The sequence below is a fragment of the Rhinolophus sinicus genome, linkage group LG06 (genome assembly GCF_036562045.2).
Source record: "Rhinolophus sinicus isolate RSC01 linkage group LG06, ASM3656204v1, whole genome shotgun sequence".
Classification (NCBI taxonomy): domain Eukaryota; kingdom Metazoa; phylum Chordata; class Mammalia; order Chiroptera; family Rhinolophidae; genus Rhinolophus; species Rhinolophus sinicus.
Window position 1 is genome coordinate 115549814 of NC_133756.1, and position 17534 is coordinate 115567347.

Here is a 17534-nt window from a genome sequence, read left to right on the forward strand (position 1 = left end):
ATCTGTGTTGAGTCTTGGCTTTTATCATTTCCTAGTGTCGTGGCCATGAGCAGGTTCTCGTTTTGTATTTTTGTTTTCAAATCAGATTTTTAAATTGGATAAATGTTTCCATCTAATAATGTTGCCCCAAATGCTAGGGCCTGAGATGTCCCATTGTTGAAAAAAAGTTGAAAGTTTTCATAAACAAAGACATGAGTAGGTTCCTGAGGCTCAGCTTTCTTTTCTGTCAAATGGGGAAATTAAGACCTACTTTGCTGTGTTGCTTTGAAGATGCAATGAGGAAACCTTCATAAGTGCTCTGCTCCTAGTCATGTGTCAGTAAATATTCATTCTCTTGTCCCTGACAACCTCCTTGTTTTCAGACCTAAGAACCCTGCATGGACGGGGGTTCAATTTAGTTTCATTAAATAAGCATTTACGGAGAGCTTAATGGCCTTTACAGGGAAGACCAAGCACTGGGTGAGAAGACAGATATGATCTCTGCCTTTGGAGACCCTACAGCCTCAGGGGAATGCAATTAGAGGTCATTCTAAGGAGCTACAGAGAGTGAATTAATAGTTAACTGAGTCCTAGCTATGTGCCAGTCATTGCGCTAAGGACTCTGCTTGCACTGTGTCACTGAATTCCGGAAACACCACCAGGAAGTAGACGGTGTGCCGTTACCCACCCCCATTTTCCAAGTGAAGAATGGCTTTCAGAGTTTAACGACTCACCCAAATCCACAGAACTAGTAAGTGGCAGCGCCTGGTTTCAAACTCAGTCCCGTCTGACTCCGCACTCACCTTCCTGGCCACTGGACTGTTCGAATAAAGTTGATGGCATGAAAACGGAGCCCAGAAAAGATTGGTAGTGTGGCCAGTGTGTAAGTGTGGGAGGTGGGCCACGGCACTGAATGGCCATGCGGAAATGCTCTGTGGGTTCTAGCTACCTGTCGCTTTTATCCAGGGATGTCAGTGCCTCTTCCAAGAGAAAGCAGTTTCTTCAAAATGACTGATAAATATGAAATGGAGGGAGGCACGTGAACATGATGGATGAGAATCCACCTCTCCATTTGCTGGTATTTCGCCTCCTGCTGCATCCATGCGATGGGGGGGGGGGTAGAGTTAGGAAAGAAGATCTGATAAACTGCTCTGACCTTCAGTGCTGGTGTCTGTTTCGACAAAGTAGACTGTTCCCTGTGGGAGCCTTGAGATTCATGGTCTTGATTTCCTTTTCATGGCATCTTCCACTGTTGATAAAAAATATAGAATTTACGCACATCTCAGGGATCAGCTGTTCTAACCTGTGCAGTTTGGAGACCGTCAGTCAAGTTTAAAGAGAAAGATCAGGGGACCCGGAGTGTCAAAATTACACCATGGCCGTCAAGAATCGGTGGCGGCCCTGGGGAGAAAGAGCCTGCGATGCATCCCAGAGAAAGGCGTCATCCGCTGCTAGCCTCACTGCCTGTGATATATTAAGATAAGGTGTCTGCCCTTGGAGCGTACAGTCTGGTGGAAGAGACAGCTATGCAAGCAAATGACAGTAACTCAGAGTGAGCCATGGGAGCTATAAAAGCCCAGAAGAGGGTCCTCTAATAGAAACTTTGGGTGGTGATTTCTCCAGGAGAAAGCTTCCTGGAGAAGGTAACTTCTCATCTGAGTTAACCAGGTGAAGGAGTAAAGAAAGTCATCCATACAGAAGAAAACCAGCGTATGGACAGCCATGGATGTGAAACAAGCAATGAGCATTTTCATTGGTGGTTTATAGTTAGCCTGTTAACCTTGGCACCTTTTGAAAGAGAGGAGTGGAGAGCTGCGCTAGAGTGCTGGGCTCAGGCCAGACGTTGAGGGGTCTTGTGCTGTGGGCAGTGGGGAGCCACTGAAGCCTTCATGGCAGGGGAGTGACATGATCACTTAGGAAGTTCACTCCAGCTGATGGATGATAGATGCTCTTGACGGGCTGGTGACTCTGTGACTGTGACCCCTAGGTGTCCATGGATGAGGGCCTGAGCTAAGGAGGTGACAGTGGGAGAGGTGAGGATCCCACAGAGATGTGGAAGGTGAGCACTAGAGTACTTGGTAGAATCATCAAGTTGTTGAACCTGAAAAATAGGGAGGTGGCCACGGTGACTCCCAGAGGTCTGGTAGGATTGATTGGGTGCATGGTTCTGGCATTAGCTGGCGATGTGATCCGGGACACAAGTAAGGGAGCAAAATTGGGGGCGGGGGAGCAGGGTGGGATTAAGGTTAGCTCTGTATGTATTTCGTTAGAGTGACAGAGGCTTGAAGTTCAGGGAAGAGGTTGAGGCTAGCTGTTTAAGCCACTGCTTCATTGACAGGGCGCACTGTTTGGGGCGCAGTCTTCTGTCGTGGTTGGCAGGAAGAAGCGCTCCTTAAATTGAACTACTGGTTACTCCAAGTCACTTCCTGGCCTTGGTCCTGATTCTTCCTCCTAAAGCCCCATGGAGCAGCTCTGCCACTTCTTCCACCCTTTAGCTTTTGGAAAGCAGCAGTAGTGTCTTACCTATCATCTTCTTCCCAAGAAATTCCCTGAGAGGAACAAGGGAAGGCACGAGGAATCAGACTGGCAAAGGCCAGAAGGAATCTCAAGAGATCATCTATAAAATTAAGGAGCCCCATTTTTCAGACAGACACATTAAGGCACAGAGAGGTTAATGGCAAAGCTGAGAACAGTTCTTCATTCTAGGATTCTCCTCTACCACACCACGTAAATGGGTGTTTAATTTCCTACTTATGGATTGTGTGGCATAAGCGACAAGGCTTGGAGAGCTAATCAGAAGGTATTTGGTGTGTTTCAGCTGTTCTCCTAGACGCACCCTCTTTTTTAAATCCTTCCCTAAGGCTTCTCCTTTCCAGACTAACAGCATCAGTCTCCTGCCTACCCCTATAGGAACAGAGTTTCTGAACCCTTCACCATCCAAAGAAGCCAGGGACAGCATTAACTAGCTTCAGAGATCTCAGGAGAGGATCCACTTCCCAGTACTGGGATGACCCACAGTCCAGGTGTCCGTCCTCTGGACCCACTCCAGCTAATCCGTACAACATGACTATCACCTACCTTATTCTTCGTGCGTTACCTCTATGAATGCAGCCTACTCCATTTTCATGAGCTTCTTATCTGCTCCAGCACTCCTATTCAACTGAATTCTCTCTCTCTCTCTCTATCTCTCTCTCTCTCTCCCCCCTCTCCCTCTCCCTCCCCTTTCTCTCTTCCTTTTCTCCTCCCACCCCCTCTCCCGCTCTCTTCCTGTCGCCCTTCCCTTCCCCTCTTACCTGTCGACTATGTTTCCTTGTTGATCTGGAACTGACCTAACAGTTTAAGGGGCAGACCATTTTTGAAAAAGGTACGGAGATGACGAAGGAAGGAAAACTTACCTGATAACCAGAAAGCTTTTGCAGGACAAGTTCCAGGACAAGTTCTGTCCTGAGGTGCATACAGCTTTAAGTCAGGGAAAAGCCATGTACCCGGAAAAGATCGTCCCTGGGGCTGCCACCAGCCTTTTCCAAGCAGTCCGTTCAGATTTTGTAGGCAGGGACTGTGTCTAACCCATCTCTGTGTCTCCAGTATCAAGCAAAAGGCCTATAGAGAGTGATCTTTGTGAAGAGAAGGAAAACAGGGAAGTGGGAAGGGGGAAAGGAAGGAAAGAACCACCACGGTTCTCTTTCTTCCATTCCATCGTCCTGCCTTCTTTGCTGCCCAGCCACATAGCACAACCCAATATACTTCCTGCTGTGCACATCTTTTGTAAGCAAATGTTTGCTAACAAATACCCAAGGTTCATCTACGAAGAATTATATGGTCCTGATTTTAAAATTGGAGGGGACTCCCACCACCTCTTCCTCCTGTCTGTCAGTTGGGGAATCTGGGGCTCAGATAGGTTAAGCGCCTTGCCTAAGGTCACACAGCAATTAATGGCTAATAGGGACAAGCACAGAAATGAAGTCTGAGTGAATACATATTGGGAGATCACTCTTCTAGGTCCACACGGTGGCCTGGCCACGTTGTTCATGCACCACGCTTAGGAAAGATACGTTTTGATGCTCTTTGGCTTAGTTTGTCAATTACCACGACCTTGGGAACAGAGGGCAATGTTGATTACCCCTCTCTGGCAGAGACTGACTCTCCTCTTCCCTTCACGGTGCAGTCAAAGGCAGCGGGGTGCCCCTCACCCCATTCCCACCCTAGGAGAGCATGCATTGCTGGATGGAGAGTCCCATGTGCATTTCAATGAAGGCTGGGGATTCTGGTTCACTCTTGTGACTACTCGAGCCCTTGATCTTAGAGGGCTGGAAGTTGGGGTGAGCCCTCTGAACACCTTAAAGCTGCCCCAGGCTCCCAAGCCTGTCCCCCAGGCTCTTGAAGATAGGCTCCAGCCTTGTCAACCTCTGTTCCATGTGTGCAGGTCTCCATACCATCCTCTTACCTTAAGGAACCCGTATCTCTCAGCCTGTGGGCCTTTGCTCGTGCCCAGCCCCTGCCTAGAATGCCCTCTCCCTCCCCTGTGTACACCTCCATCCTGTCTCTACTTCAGTACCCAGTTCAAGTTCTTGCTCTTCCTAGAAGCTTCCCCAGACCACCCTATCTGTAAACTTGTGTATCCGTAAGGGGCTTGGCTACTGTCTGAAGCAGGGCTGCAGAAGATGGGGCAAGGGGTCACCTCAGCCTCCTTCTCCGCCCACCTTTCAGTGCCCCTGCTGTGCCAACAATTAGCCAAACCTGTCTGGGGGAGGGGCAAGGGAGCCTCCTGTGACAGACAAGGGCAGGGAGTAATCTGAAACTGGGGGCGGGGTGGAGGAGGCAAACAGAATAAAATCTGCCACCTGGACTGCATACCCCTGAGGGTCACTGTGTCCCATGCACTGCATGTGGCTTTCTGGGCCCCCTCTTGCCAAATGCTAGTTGTGCTTCCCGGTTGTTGTAACAACCAGAAAACACCCCCTTCCACATTTCCAGGCATGCTATTTGAAAATCTATGCACCATACAAGCAGGCTTTTGCATTAGTTTAGGACACTGTCCCCTCTTGACTATTTCTCAAATGCAAAGCACTTTAAAGGTCTGAGTGTTCACCCAGAGTTCCGCCCTGACTAAATGAATGAGGAGGCGGAAGCCGCCATATTGTGACTTCAGGGTGCCCATTTTTACTCCCCGTCAAGACTAGAAGGGTAGCCTCGAGGAGCTCCACAGTCTGCTGTCCCTTCCCCTCCGGGAGTCCATCCGGAATTTCAGGCCAACTACCATGTAGAGTCCCTGCACACTGGCCACGACATAGAATGAACAGCACAGCGGTAAAAGTGAACAGGAAGCATTTGTTCAGGGAAGGAATCAATGGGCAGACAAAACACCACACAAAAATTCAACCCCTAGCCTCATGTTCAGACCAGTGGTTGCATTTTGGACTTCCCTGTTTTAATTCATCGTGGACTAAAGCAATAATAATAATGGTGATAGTTATCTCTAACTCTTGGACAGGACTCTACAGTTTGCAGGGTGCTTTCATATACATCTGACAAGTGAAGAACTAAAACTCAGAGAGGTTAAATCAATTGTCCGAGATTATACAGCTTGAAGGAGGCAGAACTGAGACTGGAAGTCAGGCCATCAGATTCCGGCTGCCGACTGGTGACAAAGAGCTTTCTGGCCTCTCTAAATTGGTCGTGCAGGCCAAGGTTCATTAGCTAAGCTCTCAGCACTGCTACATCACCATCCCAAGTCAGTGGTAGTCGATGGCATTTTAATGGAAGCCAAATAACTCTTTCTCTTGGCATTCTCAGGCAGCTGGAGTTTTGTGTTTTATGATAATTAAATACCATCATCTTTCATATCTGACAATCTTTAGGGCCCGATTAATGACTGTAGTGCACGCCGAGGTCGTCGTTAACTCCGGAGCGAGGAGACCTTCAGGCGCCTGTCGGCTGTTTTGCAGGGTTGGATGAGGGTACCCAGCCTCGCACCCTTTCTTGGAGCCAGCACGGGCCTAAGATCTCAGGGCTATTGACACATTCATATTGTTTGCCTGAGCCAAAGTTCTGGAAGTCCATGCCTTTTTCTCATGAATATGCCCTTAAGAAAATAACAACATATTTCTCTGAAGTCTTTTTAGCAGTCTGGCATCTGTGGTCAGTCTGGCCCTGCTTGTAGCCTGTAACCCCACCCCTCATCCCCCTCATGTTTCATCCTCCACGTGGCCACCGGAATCTTCCTCAAACACGAGTGTGGTCACAGCACACCCTTGCTCAAAGCCCATCAAAGGCACCCTCTCACCCTCCCTATAAAAAGCCGGTTTCTTTCACTTGGCACCTCTAGGCCCCATCGCCCAGTCTTGTCCCCAGTGTGTCTGCCTGCCTCCTGTCCCTACCCCCTCGCAGCCATCGCACTACTTATAGAAGTGCCCAGAGGGGTTTGCTCTGTCTCTCAGGCTCTGAACCCTCACACATGCATCTTCCTCTGCCTAGAGTGCCCTGTTGGCACAGGTCACATGTCACTTCTCCTGCAACCTTCCTGGACCCCGACAATCAGTCTGGCAGCCGCCTCTGTGCTCCGTGGAGCTCCAGTGGGGCTCTCCTGTAAGGCAAACAAGGATAATGGTAGCTGCTACTGTAGCGTGCTCACTGTGTGAGAGGCATTAATGGAAGCACTTTACCTGTATCAGCACACGTCATATACGTAAGCAGAGTGGTTAACAGCATGGGCGCAAGAGCCAGACTGCCTGAGTTCAAATGCTGGCTCCATCACTTAATGGTTTTGTAATACTTAGCCTTCCTGTGCCTTAGTTTCCTCATCTACAAAATGGAGAATAATAGTAGCACCTTCTTTTTTTTTCTTTTTTTCTTTTTTTTTTTGGTTAAAGATTTTATTGAGGAATGGGAACAGGACTTTATTAGGGAACAGTGTGTACTTCCTGGACTTTTTCCAAGTCAAGTTGTTGTCCTTTCAGTCTTAGTTGTGGAGGGTGCAGCTCAGCTCCAGGTCCAGTTGCCGTTGGTAGTTGCAGGGAGCGCTGCCCACCATCCCTTGCGGGAGTCGAGGAATCGAACTGGCAACCTTGTGGTTGAGAGCCCACTGGCCATGTGGGAATTGAACCAAAAGCCTTCGGGGATAGGAGCACAGAGCTCCAACCACCTGAGCCACCGGGCCGGCCCCCAGCACCTTCTTTATACAGGTGTTACAAAGATTAAGTAAAGCACTTATAGCCAGTCACATAGCAAGTACTCAATTCATGTGAGCTATTATAATTTCATCATGATTACCATTTTGCCTGGGTGTGTGTTGGTATAGCTGTTATTTTTACCAAACTGTGAGTACCTCCCAAAGTCAGGGATCATATTTGTTTCATCCTTGGATCTTTGTGTATTCTTCTATCTCTGATAGCCCTTCCTCCTCCACCTCTTCTTATACTACTATTATATACTTGTTTTATAGGTGAGGAATTAGACTCAGAGAAACTAGGTGACTTTCGCCAACTCATATCTCTTGTCAGACACAGAGCCGAGGTCTGAACACTGCTCTTGTACCTCCCTTTCGCATCTGTCCCCCAAACACCAACAAGTCATCAAGGCTGAGGCTCGTCCCCACTTTCAAACTCACGTCCCTGCACACAACAGAGGGCTGTTCAATATTGCTGCGTGACAGAACCGCCTCATGTGCCCTCTCCTTAGGGGGCTGCTGGAACCCAGGACTGAGCATCACCTAGTTTGCTCTGAGATGCTTCACTAATGCAGAAAGGGGCTCTCATCTCTAAGGGCATGGAGACCCCACGTGTTCAGTTTTGTTCTGAGTGTCAGGCGGCAGCCATTCTCATCATTTCTGTGCGTTGAGCTCTAGGCACCCTCTTGAGACCAGGGCTCCCGGAGTGGGATTCAGCTGTACTAAAAGAGTACCCCATTTCTGTTAGACATTTTCCGCTCTTTCTCTCTCAAGGTTTTTTGCTTTGGAGCCCTTTACAGAGTGATCATCGTAGTGAGGATTTAGCACTTTATAATTTATTCATTCAACATGGCTTTATCACATAATCATGGAAATATAGTTATAATTTTAAAAAATTTCTGTATCCCAGGCAATGTGCTAAGCACTCTACATGCGAAGTTCTGACAGTTAAATTCGTGAACTTGTAATGATGTTGCTAACCTTTTTTTGATATCAGAGGGATTATTCTTTATGAATTTGTACCAACTGGACAAACAGTGAACTAGGTTTACTATTTGGAAGTGCTGGAAAGGCTGCATGAAAAAGTTAGACGACCTAAACTTTTTGCCAACAATTCATGGCTCTTGCATCACGACAATGCACCAGCTCACACAGCACTGTCTGTGAGGGAGTTTTTAGCCAGTAAACAAATAATGGTATTGGAACACCCTCCCTACTCACCTGACCTGGCCCCCAATGACTTCTTTCTTTACCCGAAGATAAAGGAAATATTGAAAGGAAGACATTTGGATGACATTCAGGACATCAAGGGTGATACAATGACAGGTCTGATGGCCATTCCAGAAAAAGAGTTCCAAAATTGCTTTGGAGGGTCGACTAGGCGCTAGCGTTGGTGCATAGCTTCCCAAGGGGAGTACTTCAAAGGTGACCGTAGTGATATTCAGCAATGAGGCATGTAGCACTTTTTCTAGGATGAGTTCACAAACTTAATTGTCAGATATCGTACATTATCTCATCTACTTCTCATAACAGCCTGATAAGGTGGGCATCATCTCCATTTAGTGACAAGAAAACTGAAGCTCCAGAGAAGTTAAGTAACTTGATCAAGGTCACACAGCTTATAAGTGGCAAAACCAAAACTTGAACCCAGGGCTGTCTGACACCAAAGCCTAGTCTCTTTCTATTACCAACTGCTCTGCTTAGCAGTCTAAAGCACCCCACTTTGATCTGAGTTCAGGGAGATACAGCCCAGAGGCTTTGGTATTCAGGATTTCTATGCATATAAAATGAAAAATGTTTGAGGTGTTGGAGGGAACCAGCAACTACAAATACATCTGCCAACTTGTAAGAACCAAAAAAAAAAAGTCCTGGAAAACCAGGCTTGCAAAACTCAGATAAGCAAGTGGCCTTTACTGACAGAAGTGTGTAATATAACAGTAAGATGATTCAGATTTGGGCTTGATGCAGAGGTACTCTTAGTGGCTATATCTGTGAGAAGAGGGTGTCAATTGAAATTTGCAGCACAGCTTTGCAAACGTACCAATGCTGACTCCCAGGTAGCCGGAGAAAAGCCATTGCTGGTATAGGCAAGAACTCCACCTACCTCATTTGCTGTTATCTCCCCCCACATTCCATAGATATTTACTGGGGATGTGGAGATGAGTGGCAGATGGGCCTTCCCCTCAGGGCACAGGAGGAGACCACTCTGTACTTGGCACTTGAGCAAAGGACGTCGCTTTTCATCCTTCAGAAAGTGGTTACCTAGGAATGTGTACACCCTGCCACAGGTGCACAGACCAAGCACCAGGGAGGGGAAGCGAGTTATTGGAGGCCACCCAGCCAGTGAGTAGAAACCAGAAGAGAGTTCCTCTCTTAGGCCATCTCTGTCCCTCACTCACTGTTGTGTTCCCAGCAAGCAAAAGGTTTAGAGGACATGGCACAGAACAGGCACCCAGTACAGCGGAATGAGTTCGCTGCTTCTGAGATTCCCTTCAAAGAAGGGAGTATAAGTTAGGAAGGAAGAACGCAAGAAAACAAGGGCCCTGCTATAGCCGCTCCCCTCTGTCCTCCTGCTTGGTCACAGGAACAGAAAGGAGACGCCACTCAGACCAGTGGGCACCTTTGCTCCTTGGGAAGGTCATGTCTCTTTTGGGGGGTTGAGTGAGCTGCCATTGCTGAGTTGAGTCCCAAAACACAGAGCCTTTCGCTTGGGAACCTGGAAAACATCAAGGTCCCCTTTCCCAAGCGTTGTCAGAACCTAAGGGGTGAGGAAAGGGAAACAAAGAACCCAGCTGAAACATCTGGAACTCTGGCTCCAGGCAAGTAAATAAAGGCCTGTGTAGGTCCATAGCCTGGAAAGCCCTAGGTAGTCATTTTCTGCACACAAACATTCTCCACACTAACCTTACCCTCCTGGACAGACTGCCGCAGCCACTTGCATGAACCACTCACTCAGTAAACCTGTAGTGAGTATCTGCTCAATTCTAGGATCTTTGATCACCAGAACAGAAGGAATGAGAATTTTTACACCTGGCAGAGGAGGCAAGATGGGGAGCTAAGTGTGCAAGCTCTATGAGAAAAGGAAAGGTGAGCAGTCCGGGTCACCTGCTGTCTACGTTATCAGTATTCAATGGAGGAGGAAAGAACTTGAGGGAGGGTAGATCAAGGAAGGCTTTCTGGTGGGGGTGGCAGTTGAGCTGAGCTTCAAAAACTAAAGAGGATTTGGACCAGGATGTGCCTTATCCCCATAGGAGTATTTCCTTTTAGAAGTTAGATTTTTAGATCTGTGGCCAGTGGCCGTATAGTAAAAAATCTCACTATTTCGGGATTCTTGGCAGTGCTTCTAAATAGTTATCAAGCCAGGGCCTAGTGTCCCCACGTAGTCACAAAGCAGACGTCCGTCCAGAAGCAGACCTCAGACACTTGCTGTCTGCACTGAGGGACGCTTTCCTGCCGTTGGCCATGGTCTAAGACTGTCAAGCAGGTGTCTCTGTTTTATGCCGAGGCACCGTGGTTTGGTAGACGGAGTTCAGGCTTTGGATTAATAAGGAACACTCACTAGTTTTGTAAACCTCAGCTTCCTCATCTATAAAATGGGAATGATAATACTGCCCTCTAGGAGTCGTGAGCATTCGAAAGTTAAGGTTGTGAAAGTACATGTCATAAGTGTTCAAATACATGGCAGCGACTCTTAATATCAGTTAGGTAAAATGTCCGGAGGAGGATGCCACCTAGAGAAGGGTCAGGAGCAAGGACTAGTTCACTCTTGTCTGCTGGCCTCCTGATAACCATTGGATGGTAGTGGTCCAGTTCCTCTCACTGCTCTGGTGCCCTGGATTGCAGCCAGCAGCCTGAAGGACCAAGGGTAGGGGGGACATTCAGTCATCCCAGGAGGCCACTTCTGCTGCTGGCTTCTGTCCCAGGCTCCAAATGTCTCCATTAAAGTGCTGCCTGAGGACAACGGAACAAAATAAATGACCCTGCATATTCTCGCCTTCTGCTTGGTCCGAAACTATCTGTTTTCTAAGTGGAACCCTCTGCCTGTTCTACCAGCTCCCAGATTCTGTCCCATCAAGGGGCATCCTTCTGGCTGTCTGTTGGGCCAGGACCAGAGCATGGCATATCTTCCGAAGGTACCATCCACATTCTGTGGCCTTCCTGGGGACCGTCCTCACTGGAGATGAGGTTTCAGCCACTGAGCTGCCTCCGCAGATCTCTTATCCTCTGGAGGAAAGTGTGGCTGAAGTGGAGGGTCCAGGGAGGGAGCTGATGAGAAATGAGGCTGGAAAGACAGGTGTAAATCAAATTCTGAAGGGCTCAGTAGAAGGGTAGGCCTTATCCTGAAGGGAGCAGTTTGTAAGAAGGAAGTGATTGTTCAGACGGGTTTCTGTTTCTTTTACTATTTCGACCCCTCTTGTCCCCCAACTCCCTCCAGATTTGCTTTGTAACTCTTTGGCATAAAAGATTGAGTTACCTGAAAAGCAGAGAGTGATGCATCTTCCGCTAAAAATAGCTATAACGGTGATAGTGCCTCACACTTAACTGAGCTCAATGGTTTCTAGGAAGCAGTCTCCTGGGCCAAGGAAGAGCACAGCTGCCTTGGTTTGAATCCTGTACTCGCTGACTCTCAGTCTCCTCCATGAAATACAGGATTCTCATGGGGAACTGATGAAGTGGAACACTTTGTAAACTGTGAACTTCAGAAATATTTCCTTCCCGTAGATTGCCTCATTTGATATCACTGGAGCTCTGTGATTCCTTCCCTTAATAAACTCTCCCCATTTTACAGATGAGAAAACTGAGGCTCAAAGAGGTTAAGTGACACAAGTTGTCTTAGTCTTAGGCACAGTTGCCCTGATGATCTCTGAATCACCTTCAGGCTAGTCTTCCCTTTTCTTGAAGAAGAGCGCAAGTTTGCAGCCTACGAGCTTTATCATCCTGTCCTATAGAATCTAAGAAATCCAACAGCTGTTGTTTCCATCTCCGTCCCCTTCAGTTCACACTGGCAGTGGTCCTTCTGGGATGGCTCTTTAGATCCATGGTTCACACCCATATTAATCTCCTTCTCAAATGGTCAATCAGCCACATCCTTGGCGTTCTCTTCCATACATGCTTTCTTATTTTTTGCAATATGGACAGCCTAAGAATTTTTCAAACCTTTAAGTTATGGTTTCTTTGTGCTTATCAGTTCCTTCTTCAATCATTTCTCTCTTCTCGTATTTTACCATAAGCAGTCAGGAGGATCAAGCCACTCCCTTAACACTTGGCCTAGAAACCTCCTCAGCGAAATACCCAATTTCATTGCTCACAGTTTCTATCTTCTGCAGAACACTAGAACATAAACACAGTTCAGCCAAGTTCTTTGCCATTTTGTAACAAGAATCGCCTTTTCTCCATTGTCTAATAACATGATCTTCATTTCTGTCTGAGACCTCAACAAAATTGCCTTTAATGTCCATGTTTCTACCAACATTTTGTACATAGTTGTTTACGTATTCTCCAAGAAGACGGAAGCTTTCTCTACAGCTCTCTTCTTTCTGAGCTCTCACCAGAATCACCTTTAACAGTCCTTTTATGGCAATATAGGCGTTTTCTAGAATGCACCTCAAAACTCTTCCAGGCTTTACTCATTACCCAGTTCCAAAACTGCTTCCACCTTTTTAGGTGTCACCCCACTTCTTGGTACCAGTTTCTGTCTTAACATATGCTGCTATGACATAGTTCCTTAGACTGGGTGGCTTAAACAACACACATTTATTTCTCACAGTTCTGGAGGCTGGATCAAGGTGCCAGCCAGTACATTTGGTGTCTGGTGGCGCCCCCTTCCTAATTTGCAGACAGTCGCCTTCTTGCTGTGTCCTAACATGGTGGGGAGAGAGCGAGCTACCTCTCTGGTCTCTTCTTCTAAGGACACTAATCTCGTTATGAGGAGTCCATCCTCGTCTCCTTATCTGAATCTAATTACTTCCCATTGCGAAGTATCATCACATGTCGGGTGGGAGCTTCAACATACAAATATTGAGGGGACACAGCATGTAGTCCATAACTACTGCCATGTGGTTAATAAGTGGCAGAGTCTAGAATAAAATCAGTTTCCTGACTTCTTCACCCCCATAATATCCTCAGCTTCCAAAGACTAGGCTTTCCGTGAGCATAGCGTAGGCAGATGGTAGTTCAGAATTACCTCCAGGACGTGCCACATTTGTGGCATCACCAGAAATTTTCTTTCGGTGTAAAGAACATCTACTTAGCCAGGTACCCTCAGGTACTTTACTTATCTGCTCTGAGTCTTAAGTTATTCATCTATAAATTTGGTGATAATATCTACTGCTTGAATAGTTGAAGGGAGTAAATACAATAGTTATTTTAATTCCCTCATCTGTGAAATGGGGATAAAAACATCACCTGCTCTGTAGTGGGCTGTGAGGATTAGCTGAATTTAAACATGTAGAGGGCACCTAATAGTGCCTGGCACACAGTAAGGGCTCCATAAATGTTACGGCGTTTCCCTGAAAATAAGACCTGGCCAGACCATAAGCTCTAACGCGTCTTTTGGAGCAAAAATTAATATAAGACCCGGTCTTATCTAACATAAAACCGGGTCTTAATCTAACATAATATAATATAGGATGGGGTCTTATATTAGTTTTTGCTCCAAAAGATGCATTAGAGCTGATAGTCCAGCTAGGTCTTATTTTGGGGGAAACAGGGTACTGGTGGTTTTTAATAATCCTAGGTGATTTTTCATTACGCTTTCTCCCTTTACTCAAAATTCACCTTCTCCCTGAGTCCATCACTGGCCACCTAGCCTAAAATTTCACCTTTCTTTCTAAACTTTTATCACTGCCTCCACATATACAGGCCTTAGGCCCCTTACTGGCTTTATGTGTTCTCAGATCTATCACTGTCTCAGTAAACTATATATTTCACTTGTTTGTTTCATTTGTTGTGTATTGTTACATATAATCAGTGGTTCTCAAATTTTAGCGTCTATCACAATCACCTAGAGAGTTTGTGAAATGAGAATTGCTGACCCCCGCCCCAATAGGTCATGATTCAGTAAGTCTGGGGTAGGACCCCAAGAATTTCCATTTCTAGCAAATTCCCAGGGGATGTTGAAGCTGCTGGTCCCAGACCCCACTTTGAAAACCACCCCCCCAAAAATTATCAAAGAAGCAGTGTGAAGTTGGTGACACTGAGACTAGCCTTTTTTTTTTAAATCTTGTTTGTTGTCTCTCTTAACCAGAATTTAAACTCAATGGGAACAGGGGTTTTGCCTGTTTTGTTCCTTGATGCATCCATCCCCGGCACCTAGAATAGTAGGTGCCCAATAAATACCTGTCGAGTAAATATTTATTGAATGCATTACTAATATGTCTGATTTGCCAGAGCCCGTTGATGGTCTATCATCTCCTACGCGGTCCTTATTTGGACCCCAGGCCGTGGCAGTGCCAGGTGCTGTCCTCTGACCGCGCGTGTTTGTGCCCTAGATCACCCGGGCGGCCTGCAGAACCACTCGCGGCTCCGGACGCCGCCTCCGCCACTCTCGCACGCGCACACCCCCAACCAGCACCACGCAGCCTCCATCACCTCCCTGAACCGGGGCAACTTCACTCCGAGGAGCAACCCCAGCCCGGCCCCCACTGACCACTCGCTCTCCGGAGAGCCCCCTGCCGGTGGCGCGCAGGAGCCAGCCCACGCCCAGGACAACTGGCTGCTCAATAGCAACATTCCCCTGGAGACCAGGTGCGGTGCCTGGGGGCGGGCTGGGGTTGAGGCCAGCAGGAGCAGGCCGGAGGGGGACCTGGTGGCTAGAGGGGCGGCGGGGCTGAGACCCCTTCTATGTGCCCATCACGCACCCTGGCCCAGGAAGCTGGGGTCAGGTGTACTGCTTAGGGTTACCGCTCTCTGGCCGCCAGAGAGAACGACCGTGGGGTGGAAGTAGGACAGAAAGAGCATGGGTGTTGGATCACACAGCCCCCAGGCCCAGGGCTAGCCTGCCGCTTATGAAAGGTATGACCTTGGTCAAGTTGCTAAACCCCTCTGGGCCTTCCCTTCCTTGGCAGCACAATGGGGAATGTTGTAAAAGTATAGGAGAGCTGATGTGTGTGAAGGTGGCTGGCACAGATATGTGGCAGAGAGCAGGCTTCCCGTCAGTGATTGGAGCCTCCAACTTTCCCTACTGTAATTTGGCTACCCTATGCCTTGCATGGGGCCTGCCTGGCCTGTGGTGGGTATGTAGTAAATGCTCTCTCCCCTCCTCTGCTCCCCTCCTCTGCCTCGCCTCTCCTGCTGGCCTATCCCTTTTATACCCAAAGCCCTAATAATGCCTAACATTCATATATCAGCTTTTGGTTACAGGGACGTTCATACTTGTGATACAATATATCTTTCGCAACTTTATGAAGGGGGTATTATTATTGGGATCCCATCTGGGAGTTTCAGAAGCCGAGACTCAGAAGGTCAGTGACTAGCTCAGGTCGCAGAGGCAATTGATGTACAGCTAAGATTTGAACCCAGGCTGCCTGACTCCGTATGCGGTGCTATTTCCCTGCCCCACAGCCACCTTCTCCGGGTCTCTCCTGGCCTGGCCCCGTCCACCTCTCCCTTCTTCCAACCTTGTAGAGTGCTTCCCTCAGTTCATGGACGTCAGTCAGTTTCAGTTCTGTAGCTGTCCTCCTTCCTTCTGATTAGCCACGATTTTTCCAAAATGAAAATTTTTTTTTTATGATTACAAAAACTCACTACAGAAAATACAGAGCTATAAAGGCGACAATTAGATTTACCCATACTCCTATCCCTTTGAGATAAGCACTGTCGACTTTGGGGGACCTTTCCCTGCTTTCTCTAAACTGAAGATGAAATGCCCCACCCTGGTACAGTTGGAACCTCTTCTCAAAATACTGGGAAACAGAGATTTCATGTTCTCCAACTCCTGCTCCTTATCTGTGGCGAGGACAAAAATCATACTACGTTCCAAGAAGTGAAATTAATCTGTACGTGGAAAATGTACCCATCTGCCTCTGCCTGGCACGTGACTGTGATATTTGCACATTGAGCCTGTGGGGTGAGAGAAAACAATCTTTTGCACCACTTTACTCCCATTGAAACGTTTTCCCAAAAGCAGATTTCTCAGAGATATCTGTCCCACCCCAGACTCTTAATATTATTTTTGTTACTATCCTTTAAAATTGTATGTGACTTTTCCTTTGCTCCCATCAGTGACTGAGTCAGATAATTGTATGTCATCCCACCCAAAGAAGCATAATCAGATCGCCATTATTTCCAATATGTTTATCACATGACTGCAATGGTTGAAAGAAGCCAGCAAATCATCGATGGTTCTGATTCTCTGCATGGAACATGATAGCCACTCCCTTTGCTTGGATGTTCATTTGTCTCACTTAGTATCAAAGTAGGTGGTTGTCCAGGTCAAAGCAATCATAGGCCAGCCAGCTTCAAGAGGAGGGACAACAGACCTTGCTTCTCAAAGAGAGGCCCAAGAATTTTTAGCCACGTTTAATCCAATCCACCATACTGTCTCATGAGGCTCATGTGGCAATTACATCAGATAATGTCTGAAAATGTCTTAGCACATAGTAAGTGCTCAACTATTTATCATGTAGTGCTTTATTGTTCACTAAATATTCACTGAATGCCTTCTGTGTGCCTAGCAGGTAAGACATGTTAGAGAACAGACTTGTAGTAGCATAAGTTCTGTGATAGAGAGATGCACAATTAATATGTGCTTTAATTGCCTCAGATCCCTAGCACACAACACAGAGCTTGAGTCCTGGTGGGTGCTTGCTAAATATTAATACACAGGTGAAATGAATGAATGATGAAACACAAGAATGACTAAATATACTCACCTGAGACTTGAGGGGGGGAAGACTTCCCAGAGGACCAGGTGTGGTGTGACTGAGAGTTGAACAGCAAGCAGTAGCTTCAGGAAGAGCTGGGGAGGTAGGAAGGGCCTGAGATGCACAGCATAAACAGAGTCCGAGATGCCCAAGAGATCAGGGCCTACTTGAGGTAGTTGTCCTAATGGCTTTGCCGAGCCCCGCCAGATTAAGGAGCCTCCTGGTGCCAGAGAAACAGTCACAGACCCTTCTCTCATCGTCAAACTGAGTCTATGTTGAAAGACTAAAATACCGTGTTTCCCCCGAAAATAAGACCTAACCGGAAAATAAACCCTAGCATGATTTTTCAGAATGACATCCCTTGACCATAAGCCCTAATGCGTCTTTTGCAGCAAAAATTAATATAAAACCCAGTCTTATTTTGGGGGGAAACATGGTAAATAGCTGAGCAAATACCCTAACAGCTGGTAAAATGACCAGAAGGGATTTAGATTTCATGCCGGCAGAAAATAAAAAAGGCTAGCAGA

At 47.1% G+C, this 17534-nt stretch overlaps 1 protein-coding gene across 14 annotated transcripts in view; it reads left to right on the top strand.

Annotated features, from left to right (window-relative positions):
* The window catches only part of TENM4 (teneurin transmembrane protein 4), a 972743-nt gene that overhangs the window by 731034 nt on the left and 224175 nt on the right, over positions 1 to 17534 (top strand). For all 14 annotated transcript variants that reach the window (XM_074335694.1, XM_074335699.1, XM_019726370.2 and 11 more), the window contains one exon: positions 14635 to 14890. In XM_074335694.1, the coding sequence (XP_074191795.1) occupies positions 14635 to 14890 (256 nt within the window). The remainder of the gene's footprint in view (positions 1 to 14634; positions 14891 to 17534) is intronic.